Consider the following 14,522-nt stretch of genomic DNA (forward strand, 5'->3'; position numbering starts at 1 on the left):
CTGCGTGTGACCCAGCCAGCGCTGGGGCAGCAGCTTCTTTACTCGCTGGAGGATGGACATCCTGTGTCACATCCAGTCTCTGCTGCCCCCCTGGCCGCGCCTGGCCCAGCGGGTCCACTGCTGGGGCTCCCTGCATTCCTCAATGTCTGTAAGAATCTGTGAGAGGCCCCAGGACCTTTGTCCCTGCCAGGCAGGAAGGGACCCATCGGCTCAGGCAGCGTGTCCTGTGGGGACTTGACAGAGTGTGGCCTGTGGAAACCGACTTAGCCACCAGGAGCCCACGGGCGATGGGAGTGGCAGGTCTTCTCCCCTCCAGGCCCACGTCCACTCCAGTGCTCCAGGCTCGGGGAACACAGTGTGCCCACCAGTGTGGCCTGCACAAGCACAATGCCCCTTCCCAGGGCCCAAAAGAGGCGGGTGATACCCACCGAGAGCACCCCCACCACCTGGGGAGGTTTTCCGAGCCCCGTGCTGCCTCCGGGACGAGAAGTGGCCTGAGAGAGCTTTCCCTCTGGGGAGGGACGCGCCTTCTTTCCGGGCGGTGGGCTGAGAAGGAGCTGCTGCCTCTGTCTGTCTGCTCTGGGCAGGAAGTACTTTGGGGAGAAGATCGGCCTGTACTTCGCCTGGCTGGGCGCCTACACCCAGATGCTCATCCCGGCCTCCGTCGTCGGTGTCATCGTGTTCCTCTACGGCTGCGCCACCATGGACGAGAACATCCCCAGGTAGGCACAGCCCCAGGGTCACGCCCCCGCCAAGGAGCAGAGTCCAGTGGCAGGCTGGCCTCACAGCCTCCCGGGCTCAGCCCCCGGGGACCCTGGGCAGGGGTGCTTGTCCTTTCTTTTTGAGGATGGTGTGAGGCCCCTGCACCCGTTTGGCCGTGTGACCATCTCTGAAGCCCAGCCTCGGGGATGCTGGGGCTGGCCTCGGGCGGCAAGGGCAGGGCAGGGAGGGAGTGTCCGCGGACGCCCTGGAGCAGGCCAGGTGACTCTCCGGCTCCTTCCTCTGCCGGCTCGGGCGTGGACTGCCCAGGAAAGGGTCCAAGATCCCCTCGGCTGTGCCAGCTCGGCCGCCATCACGTGGTCAGAAATGCAGTGACTCAGGGGGGTTGGCAAGCAGGGCCAGGCGTCCCCACCCAGCCTCGCCTGGTGCTGTGCCTGGAAGGGGAGGCCCCGCAGGCTCCCCAGGCTGCCTGCAGGGAAGCCCAGCCTCCGGCCTCCCTGGGAATACCTCCAACCTCCACCTCCACCTCCAACCTCCGACCTCCACTCCAACCTCCGACCTCCACCTCCGACCTCCACCTCCGACCTCCAACCTCCACCTCCGACCTCTGAGCTCCTTGTCCTTATCTCGGCTGGGTTCAGAACTAGCAGGAGCAGGCTCTGTGTCCGGCTGGTGGCATTTGCCAGGAGCTGAGGCTGGCAGGGAGGAGACCAGGCTGGGCAAGGTCAGCCCTCCCTGACCTGAGCCCACCCGCAGGCCTCCAGGCCCTCCAGCCGGTGGCCACTATGGCCCTGGGTCAGTGAAGACGGTGGGGCGGCCTTCCACCCACCTCCCTGCCCGAGGGGCTCAGGTCAGGCACAGCTGGGTATGTGCTGCCCCCTGCATCCCCGCTGCCTCCCTAAGAGGCCCTGGACGAAGGGAAGCTTAGTAAGGGCAATAGGTGCCCCACAAGGCCGTCCCTGGGCTTCTGTCGGGATCACCCCAGCTCCCAGGGGTGGCCACGGTGACTACAGCAGTCACACGCCAGCCCCGATGCAGAGGTCCATGCGCCTCGGTGGTCTCGTCCTCCCGACAATCCAATGACACATTATCAGATCCACGTCACATATGGGGACCCTGGGACACAGGAGGTAGAGTGACCTGCCCAGGGCCAGGCGGATTTCGTAGATCCGTCCCAGAGTGTCCGGCTCCAGAGCACAGTTCCTCCCCGTGCCTGCAAGTCGGCCCCGCACCCCAGCCCCCACGTCCCCACGCCCCAGCCCCCACGACCCCACGCCCAGCCCCCACGTCCCCACAGGCACACACTCTTCCCCAGATGCCCCGGGCAGCGGCCACGCGCCTCTCCTGCCCCTCCCACCTCCCTGCCCGACGGGGTCTGGCGCAGACGGTGCAGCATGGGATGGAGGTCCAGTGACTGTAGCTGAAGGAAGTGAGCCAGATGTCCCCTGACTGGCACGGGAAGGTCCCCTAGAGCTGGTGGCCGCGGTGGGCCAGGTGTGCGTCTGTGCCCAGGTCCATGTGTCTCCAGGAACCTAACAAAGAGGAAACCAAGCAAAGACCTCAGCTCCGCCCCAGATTCCGTCCGACCTCTGGGGACGAGGGCTCCAGCCGGCGTCTGTTCAGAGATGAGGGTCTGGGCCAGGTTCACGGGGAGGAGGGGTCGGGGAGGCCACAGCCGGAAGGGCCTTATTCTTGCCCCTCCTGGTGTTCAGAAAGAAAACCAGATCTGAAGCTAGAGGGCTTGGCCAGGGTCCCAGAATGCAGGACGGTAGAACAAGGACCCAGCCTAGGCGCCCCACCTCGGCAGGAGCCCCACCCCCATGGCCCCTGAGAAGACTTTGAAGACTCAAAGACCAAGGTCCAAGTCTATTGTGCTGTGTGGCTCTGAGGAACTTATCCCCCTCTCTGGGCTCCTTTCCCATCTGTGAAGGTGGGATTGATTCTGTCATCCCCAGTGCTGATCCCAGCCAGGTGGACACTCCACGCAGGCCAGTGCTGAGGCTCTTGCTACCAGCTGGTGGCCTCTCGGAGTCAGTGGAGGGGGAGAGCCTGGCTGCTGGCCTTGCTGCCCCTCGAGCCTGTCTGCACAGCAGATCAGAGGCCTCACCCACCAGGGCCACCATCCCAGGTGGACCCCCTGGCTACCAGGTAGCTTGGGGACGTGTTCCTTGTAACCCAGCCTCCTGGAGAGCATTCCGGGGTGCCTCCTCCACCCTCCTTGGTGTCGGGGAGAGGGCCCCACAAGCACTTGGCAGCCTGCTTCCCAGGGACTGAGTGGGGTGCTCCCCCCAGCTACTCCCCAGCCCTTTTTGCTTTTGAGACAGGGTCTCGCTAAATTGCCCAGGCTGGCCTCGAACGTGGGATCCTCCCGCCTCAGCCTCCCAAGTGGCTGGAATTCCAGGGGTGGCCACTGTGCCCAGCTACCCTTGTCCTCCTTCAGTTCCGGGGCCTGGCCTGGGCTCCATTCCCAACCGACTTGCCCTGGCACTGCCCGGTCACAGGGAGAGGCTCGCCAAGACTCCAGACTTCTGGAGGTGGCTGGCGTGCAGGCTGCTGCCTGAGAGTCACCGAGGGGACCATCCTGCCCCAAGCCAGTCTGAGTGGGGCCTCATGGGGCCAGCTGGAGTCTCAAGACCCCTTGCAAAATGAAATGGGACACCCTTGTTCAGATCCTAGGGATTCTAAGACGGGAATGGCAGGGGCCCTGCCGACTCCCGGTTAGGCTGGCGGCATGGATCTCACACCTGTGAAGCTGGCCCTGGGTGGCAGGGAGGGACAGGGGACAGCTGCCACCAGCTGTTGCTCCTCACAGTGTCCCCTGTGGTACAGGAGCAGGGGCCTTTGCTACTCCGCCTGGCCCCCAGGAGGTGCCTCGTCCAAGTGGCCCGGGGACTTGAAAGCGGCCCCTCTCTTGCAGCATGGAGATGTGTGACCAGAGACACAACATCACCATGTGCCCGCTCTGTGACAAGACCTGCAGCTACTGGAAGATGAGCTCGGCCTGCGCCACGGCCCGCGCCAGCCACCTCTTTGACAACCCGGCCACCGTCTTCTTCTCTGTCTTCATGGCCCTCTGGGGTAAGTGGAGCCTGCAGGGCGGCCACCCAGGCCACCCGGGTTCCCTGCTCCTGGGTTCTCCCTCTCGGAGCCTCCGCAGGTGGGGTTTCCCAGGAGGGCACCAGGTCGGTGCTGCCGGGGTGCAGAGGGGCGGTTCTGACCCGTCGGGGCCCTGGGAGGCCCAGGAAGGCACCAGGCTGGCCAGGCTGGGAGTGGCCCTGCTGAGGACCACAGCTGCCCCTCGTGGGGGAGGCGGACCTGGGCCGGCCGGGGTGTTGGCTCCCATTGGAGCCTCGTGGCCTCCCTGCAGGTGTCCTGTGCCCATTTTAAGGAAGGGAAGCTGAGGCCCCGAGAGAGGGCAGGGGGGGCCCGGGGGCCCCGCTCCCGAGCAGCCGTCCTGCGCCTGCGCCCTGCCCACTGGCCTGCACTGCCACCAGAGCCAGGCGGGTTCCTCCTCCAGGAGTCCCGATCCCCACAGCTGCTTCCTGGGCGCAGGGGGTTGGCCCCGCCCGTGTCCTTGGTCAGCAGGGTGCCATCCGTTCCCTTCTCTGCAAACTGGGCTGAACACGGCCTTGCCAGCTGGGTGTCTGGGATGTGTGCAGTGGCAGGCTGTGACCCCCACACTGGACACCAGGGCCCGTCATCTCCAGGGGCTCACGTCTATAGGAGCTGGGGCCGGGCACAGAGAAGAGGGCAGTCCCCCCCAGGGAGGGGACTCAGGAGAACGTCCCAGGAGAGCTGGAGGCCTGGGTGGACTAAGGGCAGCACGCGGCCACCTGGCTGACCAGGAAAGGAGGCCCTGAGTGACCTAGTTCTGAGGATGTGGCCGGGCAGCGTTTGTGGCAGAGGGGCCACGTGGAGGACAGAGGTGTGTTCGCCAGTGACCAAAAGACTGATGAGCCATTAGAGGGGAAGCTAACTGGGCTGTGGTGTCCGCGGCTCAGGTGTGCTGGCCGCAGTCCCATCAGTGCCCCCTCCAGCTGGGTCACCAGCCAGCTCTGCTGTCTCTTGGGGCCCCTGGGGCTGTGTGGCTGCTGGCCAGCACCCTCTAGTGGCACATAGGGTGACCCTCCTGGTGATGGCTGCCCAAGCCACTAGGTCCCTCAGGGCCTCCTTTCCTGGTCAGCCAGGTGGCCGGGTGCCGTCCTCATTCCACCCTCTCCCTGGCCCCAGAGGCCCCGACTGTGTCCCACTAGGGCCCTGGCGAAGCCAGACTCTGTGCCCTCCCTGACCCTGCCCTGGGGCTGGGGAAGAAGGGCTGTCGGTGGCCCCTGGTGACGGCCCTGTCCCAGTGAGCCTGCAGACTCGTCCACTTTCACGGACTCTACAGTCACTGTCAGGTGGCTGCCAGGCCTGTGGGTCTGGGCCTCCCGTGCCTGCAGAGAGCCCCAGGTGCCCGGGTGTTCCTCTCTTTCTCCAGGCCAGCGCTGGCCACCCTGGGGGCCTGGGGAGGAAGGGAACGAGGGTGACGGAGGAACCTGGGGCTGTGACTGTGTTCCCAGCTCCTTGTGCCTGAAGAGGGACTGTGACAGCCTGGGGGCGGGGCGGGCTCCAGGGGCCCAGAGCACTGGTGCTTCCTGGTCACTGAGAGGTCACCTCTTTTAAGTCCCAGCATGTCACCCCTGCACCTTCCCCGCCACCCGCAGGAAGAACTGCAGGCCGCACAGGGGCTGCCACACCCTGTGTGTGCGCTGACCACGGCCTTCTCCTCAGGGTCCCTGCCTGCCCCTGAAGAGGGCAGACGGGTTAAGCTGTGTTTGGAGAGGGACCTGGGAGAGTGAGGTCCCCCTATGCTGGGCTCAGCAGCACCCTGAGCCCCCGGCCTGGGTGTCCCCAGGTGACAGAGGACCAGGACCAGCCCTTTATAGGAGCAGAGAGTCTGGCCTAAATGTTTAAAAACCCATCGTCACCCCTTGGTTCTCAAACTGGGTCCTACAGGCCTCCGCTGGGTTCCCAACTAGACAAGAGCCTTGGGCCAGAAGAGGGTCAGGGGCAAGTGCCCGGGCACAGCCCTGAACCAGTGCCACCTGCAGGGGTCTTCTCCCACCTGCCAACCCTGGGAACCAGGGCCATGACTCTCCAAGTGTGGGCCCTCGACTCCCCTGTCCAGCCCTGACCTAGACTGACACCAGTCCCTTGATCACCTGGACTTCCTGTTTGGGGACCATGGGGACCCTCCTCTGAGATCTGAAACTTCAGCTGCGGCTGGCAGCCCTCTTGGTGGGCAAGGCCCCTGGGGACGAGAGGGGGTTCCAGTGGGCCTCTCGGGTCCTGTGGCCTTCAGACCAGGCGACGTCAGCCCTGGGCTGCGGCCCGCCACACGGGGTCCCGGGTTACAAGCAGGAGACAGACGGGGGCAGAGGTGAGCCCAGCCTTGGGGTCAGCGGTCATCCCCCTCAGTGGGCAAAAAAGGACTCAGAGAAGCTCAGCCTGAGAGGCCACCTCACAGGCCTCGGGCAGGGGGCCGGGCGGGGGGCCGGGTGCTGAGCTGCCCATGCTGGGAAGCGTTCCAGCTGAGGTGGGCATCTCGGTGGCCCTGGGCCACTGAGCCGAGGTGTGTGGGCCACAGCACCCCATCCTCCGCATCCCCCAGGTGATGCCTCACCCCCTCACAGATGAGGACGCGGGCAGGGACAGGAGCCCACCCCTGCCCCCCCCTGCCCCCCTTCCTGCCTCCTGGGCCCTGGGGAATCATCTCTGACGTCCCCTCACCCGCTGCTCCTCACTGCAGACCCCTGCCCCTCCTGGGGACCTCAGCAGTGGTCAGCCCTGCCTTTCCTCCCTCCTCCAGGCCCCGCCCAGGCCAGGGCACCTCCTGGCTGGACACCAGCCTCCCGATTCCCCTGCCCAAGCTGGAAGTGGGCCACGGCGGGCTCGGCCTGTGTGGCCACCGCCCAGTGCTTTGGGCAGCCTCCATCTCCGACTCACCCGCGTGACTGGAGCATGGCTGGTAGGGTCAGGCAAGCAGGGGGCCCGAGACTGGCTCTGTCCCCTGCCAGCCATGTGGGAACAGACTCCCCGATGTGCCGTGTCCGTCTGCCACATCTTGGAGGCCCCAGAGAAGCCAGCCAGCAGGGGCTGGGCTGCGGCTCAGGCAGAGCCTTCCTGAGGCCCCGAGTTCAACCCGACAACAGGATGCAGATCCCAGGCACCGTCCTGCTCTGCCCAGTCTGCACCCGGGGGTCCGGGGACCTGCTGCTGAGCAGCCCTGTAGGGTGCCCGCTGTTACAGAGAAGATCGGGCTTTGAGAACCTGGCCACTACCCTGGCCCCCGACACACGCTCCGCTCTCCCCTCTCCCTCGTCTTCCTCTCCTCAGAGAAGAGCTCTGTGGGGGGGGGGGGTGAGCCCTCCCAGTGGCAGGTGCCCACCGAGCCTGTGGTGTGCGGAGACCCCTCCCCGGTGACCGGCAAGGCAGGTGGCTCCATGGCCCCTCTTAGCCCATGAGCCTTCGTGATCCTACACCAGGCCAAGCAGCAGAGGAAGACCCGAACCCCAGCCTCCCGGCTCCTGAGCCCCGGGGCCTGACCGCTAACCCTGGCCCCTCCCACGTCACCAGCCAACTTGGCCAACAGGGTGTGTCACACGACTCTCCCTTACTCCTGACCAACCTCAGAGTTTTGTCTGAAATAGCTTCTCCGTCCATCTCCACAAAACTGCCGCTTCTCCCCGATGGAGCCTGCCGTGGGGACCGGCCACACCAGGTCCTGCCTGTGCTCTCAGGGACCCCGCAGCAGCTGTAGGGAGGTCTGTTATCTCTGATGAGGACGCTGAGGCACAGAAAGGTCAAATGACTTGCCCAAGGTCACACAGCTAATCGGTTAATCACAGATCCACAGCCTGGCCCATTAATATCCAAGGTCCAAGTGAGTGCCCTGGTCACACTTCTCCATCCAGATGTTCTCCGAGCCCCCATTAGGTGTCCTCTTGGGGGAGCAGATGTCGGATCTTGGCCTGGATGGTCCAGGCAGTAGGGCAGCCTGGTCAGCCGGGACCCACAGGGATGAGATGGCGTTCGTTAGACCCACAGCACCATGGACAGGACTGCCCTGTCCACCCAGCTGCTCTGCGCTGGGTACCTACTACTTTTCCCTCTCAAAGACAATGGCCAGCCCTGCTCCAGGGAGGAATGTGGGCAGGGGGGCCTGTCCTCCTGAGCCTGGCCGACCCTGGCCTCCCCAGCTGCCCCCCCACGGCAGGGAGACCAGGTGAGCCCGTCTGGAGTGGGGAATCCAGTGCGAGCTCAGTGGGCACCTCCCACTCTGCAGAGGCCACCAGCGCGCTGGAGTGGGGAGCTCACTCCTTCTGGACGCAAGCCGCAGGGCAGAGCAGAGCTTGGTGAGCCCGGGAGATGGGGAGCTGTGCCCTGCCCACTCACCCGCCCGCAGGTGAGAGGACAAAGCTGGCCCTGGCCCGCTGCCCGGCTGCCAAGTGCAATTAGCAGGGCGCAGGGGCGTTGATCCTCATTCAACCACCCGCTCCTGGCCTCGGCGGATCGGTTTTCCTCTCCTGGCTCGGTGCCCTCCTCGTGCCCTCCGGCTGGCCTCACTACTGCACGCACAGACGGGGAGAGCCCTAGACCTGTCCCACCTGGACGCGGGGCCCCTGGCCGTGGCCGCCCACGGGGAGTGGGCTCCCTGTGCAGCAGCCCCCCCAGAACAGCCCTGTGCTCCTGGGGAGCTGGGCCTTCCCAGCCGCCCGCCAGTCCTGGAGGCTCCGTGGTGGCTCCTTCTGGTGCGGGTGACATTTCAGAGCCTCAGATGGGTTGTCACGTTAGGCAGCTCTGAGCCCCATTTAGCTCTCTGCTTGGATCAATTTTCTGAAATCATAGTGTAATGGTGGGTTTCAGCCGCGTGTCCACTTCGTGCAGAACAAAGGGGGTTATTTGCTCCCAGCCCAGCTGCTGGGCCCGAGCTCGATGCTCAGTGTGACAGTGTGAGCGAGGTGACAGAGGGGCTGGAGCCTCCAGTGCGCCCGAGGTCCTGGTGGCTTTGACAGTTGGGGGAGGGGGCTGTTCCCTGGAGCTGGGGGGGGGGGTCATCTGCTGGGATTAAAAGGCCAGCAGATGGGGCTCTGGGGATGCAGAGGTGGGTGCAGGGACCCCGTGCAAAGCAAAGCCAGAGGCCGCACCCGCGTCCACTGCTGGTGCCGGACGAGGGCGCTGCCCTGCCGTTCCTGGGCCACCCGGCTCTGCTGTCCAGCTCCTGAAGGCAGAGTCTGCGCTGAGCACAAGTCCCTGGCTGGGACACAGATGCACGGGGCGCCCCCTCGGCCCTGCAGTCGGAGCCCGGAAGTCCGCGATCACGCAGGGCCCAGCAGTGCCGGTGAGGCCTGTCTCCTGGTGCAGAGATGTCCTCACGGGGCCAGGGGACAGGCGGCTCTCTGTCAGGGTGCTCACCAGGGCATGAGGGCCACCCTCGGGACCTCACCCTCCCAGAGCCCTGCCTCCCGGTGGCACCACAGGGGGCCGAGGACCTCGAGGTGGGGACTCAGGGGACAGTGTGGGGAGAGTGGGTGCAGTGCCCAGCGTCCGTGTGGCCAGCTCAGCTGCTGCTTTAAAACAGACCTGGCGGCTTCCATGGCAGACGTTGGTGGCTCACGGGCCTGGGGGCGAGGACGCAGGAGCGAGGTGCGGGGGTCTGGCTCTGGTAAGGGCCACATCCTGGCTTTCCAACTGCCGCCCACCCTCGGGGCCCTCACGGGGTGGCTGGACAGAGACAACGCCCGCTCCCTGGTGTCTCTTCTTGTCCAGCCGGTCCTGCCACAGGCCCCCTCCAGATGCCTCCCCTTGGCCCCAGGAAGCAGTCACTCCACCCCAGCCCAGCCCCCACTCTGCCTTGAGGACCGCTGTGGAGCCTCACGTAACCATGCGGAGACCGCAGCCTGGCTCCGAGCAGCCTCCTGGCGGACACCGTGCCCCTGTGAGGGGGCTGGGTAGTGAGAGCCGTCGGGGCGACTCGGAGGCCCACCCTAGGGACTGCTGGGACCAGCTCAGGGACACTCCTGCAGAGACCAGGCAGCAGGCAAGTCCTGCCCCACGCCTCACTTGGGTCCAGTGCAGACCCAGGGCCAGCCCACTTGCTGCCCACGGCCCCTGAGTGCTGCTGACGTTGTGTCGCTCAGACAAACGTTGAAGGAAAGAGGGATGTAGCTCCTGCCCAGCGGCTCCTGCCCTGGCCTGGATTCCCTCTGGCCACCTCTTCCACACTGTGCTGGCCTTCGGGCCCAGGTTTCAGGGGGAGTCTGGTCTCTGGTCACCTTGCAGCGTGGCCCAGTGGTGGGAAGCGGCCCCCTGGCCCAGGCTGGTCTTGACATTCAAAGTCGGAGGCCAGGTGTCCTCCATTTGGGAACGGGCCCACCGCCTCGGGACCTCAGTGTGTGGGTCTCTGAAATGGAGCACGTTATCCGGCCTCGAGGGGCCGTAGTGGTGGACCTGGGGGGAGGGCACCACACCCAGTGCTGCTACCAGGCGGGTGCTGTGTCCCACGTGGTGTCACTGGCACCCCCAGCACCAGGACCCACGGACCCACTGCTGCCCACGCTTGGCACCAGGAGGGCCGGTGGCAGGAGTGTCCCTGCCAGGCATTCCCATAATAACTGGACTTACAATCGGGGCTGTGGTCACTACTCCCTGCCCATCCAGCACGGTGCTCTCGGGCCGACCCTGGTGTGTCACAGAACGAGGTTCAGGTCCCACTCTGCCTGGCCTTGGGCGTAGCGTGTGCCCTCTGCACTCAGCGCTGATTTGCCCGGGAGTGGGGCCTGCACCCAGAGCCTGGGCGTGAGGGTAGCCAGTGTCCCCCACGTGCTGGCCCGAAGCCTGACACGTGACCAGGCCACATCAGACACCAGTGCTGAGGCCACAGGCGGGCACGGAAACGCGGAGGCTGCACCCAGGAAGAGACCAGGAGAGGGACAGCTAGCTCCCCGCATCAGCCCTCCTGGGCCAGCTCAGTCCAACAGTCGCCTCTGTCCTGAGACGGCCGAGGCCTGGCCAGGCACGTGGCCAGAGGGGGGCATAGGAGCAGGGCCTCTGGGTGCGGGGCAGACGGAGGCCGGCCCCACCTTGTTCCCCACACCAGAGGGCGTGGTGACAGACAGCTGGGGTCTCCTTCCTGGGCGTGCGTGGCCCTGGGGCTGGCAGGTCTTGCCCTGCGTCTTTCCGGCGCAGGGCTCTGGGTGCTCTGGGTGCTCTGCCGTCCTCGTCCCGGGCACGGAGGTGGCTGTCACCCAGCAGGATCACCTCCCGCGGGGAGAACCGAGAGCCCCTCTCCAGCTTTTGGACTGACACCCAGGGTGCCACTGCTGTCACCAGCTGGCACAGGATCCAGAGCTCGCTCCTCCCGGGCCCTCTGCCCCGTGGCCGCTGCCTCCCCCGAGCTCCGCCCCTCTAGCTCCCGCGGAGAGACCGTGAGAGACCTGGCGCTTCAGTGCCCGGCCGCTCCCCCTACGTCCCGCTCCAGCCCGACCCTGTCGCTGGAGACGACAGGATGGATTCCCCCGCGGCTGAAGAATGTGTGTGTGCCACGTCTTCTTCACCCGCTCGAGGTCCATGGACCCCCTGCTGCGGGGACGGTGCTCGGCTGCAGGGCCGGCAGGAGCCGCCGACCCCGGCTTCCGTTCCCTCGCTGTGTGCCTGGGGGGGCGGCCGCAGCACCAGGTTGGCCAGCTTTGGCCTGGGGACCTCGGTGCCGTCCTGCGTGGGGGCCGCCCCACTCAGGTTCCCACCTGTTCCCCACATTCTCCCTTTGGGGCATCGTCCCTTTGGGGCCGGTGGCGTGTCCCTGTGCTGTGGTCCCATTTCCCATGTTGGTGGCGCCGAGTGTTCTCTTCATACACCTCTGGAAACGGCTCTCGGGTCACTTGCCCGTGCTCCGCCTCGTCCCTGGTGTGTCACTTGCCGCCCTGGACGGTAGGCAGGCGCTGGTCCCCTGCCGCTTGTCCCTCCCCTGGGTTGGCCCCCCCCCCGTGCTGTGCAGAAGCTTGTACTTGGATGGGGTCCCACTTGTCCCTTTCTCTTGTCACCTGTGCCTTTACGTTCTTGTCCAAAGCCCCTCCCCACACCGGCCATCCCCCCACCCCCTGCCCTGCTCGGCACCTGCGCGTTCCGCCGCTCCCTGACCTCCACTTCCTGGAGGCTTTGCCCCGGGGACCCCGCTGGGGACCAGAGCAGGCGGGCCAGGTGCCCCTCCCTCCGCTCTGCCTCCTGGGGCATCCTGGGGTGGCCGTGTCCTCCTGGCTCCAAACCCCCAGGAACCCGCCAGCCATCATCCTAGGTTCTTGTGGGCAGCCCGTTTCTGGCTCCAACACCGCTGTTGACACCGCAAGCTGGCACCCCTACGCTGGCACCCACAGCCTGCCGTCGACGGCCCCCGGTGGCCTCGCCATATCCAGCTTGGCTTCTCGTCCCTCTGTGTCCAGCTCACGGGATGAAGTCCTGCCCATTTGCAAGGCCTAGAAAGCTCCCCGGCTGCTTGCTGGGCCTGGCTGAGGAGCCATGACCCTTGGGGACGAACTCGTGTAAACCCCGGGATGCGTTCTCGTCCCTGGAAGAGGGACAACTCCCTGCAGACTGACCTCCACCCCACGCCATCTCCAGGGCATGTGGCCTCCTGCTGGGAGCCTGTGAATTCGCACTGGAGACTTGGGGTCCCACGTGTCATGTTAGCTCTGTCCTGGTCCCGCCACTTCTCAAGATGAGCCGTCCGGCCCCTCTGAGCCTCCTTCAAACGGGGAAGTAGCGCCCACCAGCTGTGATGGCGAGGCACTGGGGGGGAGCCATGCCTGGCTCGCAGTGGCGGGAGGATCCTGAGTGCTACTCTGTGTCCAGCCCTGTGCTCGCTCGTCCCTGGGCCTCTGCTGGTCTTCTTTGTGGGGAGCACTCCTGGCAAATGGTTCAGGCCCCTGTGTCTCCATTTGCAAGCTGTGAGCTCACCCATTCATCAGTGAGCACTGCTGACCGTCCGTGTGTGCCAGGCCCGGGCAGGTGCTCAGGACACACGTGCCAGAAGATCCGCAGAATGTGAGACAGGGATTGGAACAGAAGGTGGCAACACAGGAGCAGGACGGGTGCAGTGTGGGGAGGGCTCCGTGTTAGTCTGTTTTCCATCCTACAGTGAAATGCTTGAGCCGGTGACTTTAGAAAGCAAAGAGGTTGGTTCTGGCTGAAATTCTGGAGGCCCGAGGTCAAGGGCTATGCCTGGTAATGTCCTGTTGCTGGCAGCCCCAAGGTGATGCTCGGCCTCCTGTGAGAGGCAGGGGGCACGCTGCGTCTGTCTGTCTGGCCCCTCCCTCTCAGAGAGCTCTCCCCGGGCTCCACGATGACCTGTCTGACCCTAACCACCTCCAGAGGCCTCACCTCAGACGCCTGTGGAGTCAGCTCCTGCCCTCTCGATACTTCACGGTGGGGAGGGAATTCAACCAGTGAAGCCCAGGGACACGCAGCCATGTCCCAACCTAGCAGGTCTCCGGAGGAGCAGTTTTTGTTTTTCTTCCTGACCCCAAGGCGGGTTTTTGGTGGCTCCCTGGAGGTGGTGGCCTTGGAACTGTGTGGCCCATGAGGAGTGCCCAGCAGGGCGTGGTGGCCACAGACTCCCTGCCCTGGCCCGACCCCCAGCTGGAGGCCCCACCGTGAGCGGGGTCCCGGGGAGCAGGGGAGCGGGAGGTGAGGGCAGGGCTCTGGGGCCAGCCGCCGCCTTGACCGGGTGGGCGGGGCTGGACTGCGCGCGGCGGTGTCCTCGTCTGTGGGGGTGACCAGTGGCCTGACGCACAGGGTCGGAGCAGGCTGACGCGCGTGACGTGGGCCTGGCACTCCCAGGGCTGCTGAAGACTAGGACGCTGCCCGTCCAGGGGACGAGTGGATCTGACCCCACTCCCCTCCCTCCGCAGCCGCCACCTTCATGGAGCACTGGAAGCGGAAGCAGATGCGGCTCAATTACCGCTGGGACCTCACGGGCTTCGAGGAGGAGGAGGTCAGTGGCTGGGCGCTGTGCAGCCCCTGTCCCCAGGTGCCCCGGCCACGGCGAGGCGACTCCCCGACCCCTGCCCCCCCACGGGGCTCCAGACACCCGCGGTGTCGGGGTGTCTGACCACGCGGACGCGCCACCCACCAGCGGGCCTAGGGCGCACACCCAGGCTCGTGCCGCTGACCTCTTCCCATCTGGGGGCTGCAGGGTGTGGGGAGGGCACACCTCGCCCATGGTCCCCAGAGGCCCCTAGGCCCTCAGAGCCAGCTCCCTGCCCACAGCCAGGCGCAGCTCAGCAAGGGGACCCGTCCTGAGACCGCAGAGGGGAGGCAGGGCCGAGCATCGCCCTGCTCTGAAGGGGGGACGTACAGCGGCCAGCGGCCATGGCGTGCCCAGCAAGCCCCAACCAGGAAGCCCGAGTGCCCTGTGAGGGGCATTCCTGCAGCTGGCACAGAGCAGGCGACCCCCTGCAGGTGGAGGGTGGGCCCTGGGGACGTGGCTTTACATCTCGGCCCCAGTGTCCTTGCCAAACAGGCATGAGGAGTGGCCCTCGCTCAGTAGGGCATGGGAGGGCTCAGTGGGTCCATCAACCGGCCTGCTCAGAGCGGGCCCAGCACACAGCAGGAGCCTCATAAGTGCTCAGCCAGCTACCTGGCCGGCAGCAAGTGGCTGTCCAGGCCGAGCCGGGTCAGAACCTGAGCCTGTCCTCGAGGCAGTCCTTGAGGTCAACCTAGTGTAGACCTGGGTCAGCAGACACGGCGTGCCCACCTAGAGGGCGCCT

At 65.9% G+C, this 14,522-nt stretch overlaps 1 protein-coding gene across 5 annotated transcripts in view; it reads left to right on the forward strand.

Annotated features, from left to right (window-relative positions):
* Positions 1-14,522, forward strand: part of ANO1 (anoctamin 1) — a 127,218-nt gene that overhangs the window by 84,341 nt on the left and 28,355 nt on the right. For all 5 annotated transcript variants that reach the window (XM_081278728.1, XM_081278730.1, XM_081278727.1 and 2 more), the window contains exons 11-13: positions 588-722; positions 3,638-3,798; positions 13,665-13,747. In XM_081278728.1, the coding sequence (XP_081134854.1) occupies positions 588-722; positions 3,638-3,798; positions 13,665-13,747 (379 nt within the window). The remainder of the gene's footprint in view (positions 1-587; positions 723-3,637; positions 3,799-13,664; positions 13,748-14,522) is intronic.

This window comes from Spermophilus citellus (assembly GCF_964194105.1).
Source record: "Spermophilus citellus genome assembly, chromosome: 2".
Classification (NCBI taxonomy): domain Eukaryota; kingdom Metazoa; phylum Chordata; class Mammalia; order Rodentia; family Sciuridae; genus Spermophilus; species Spermophilus citellus.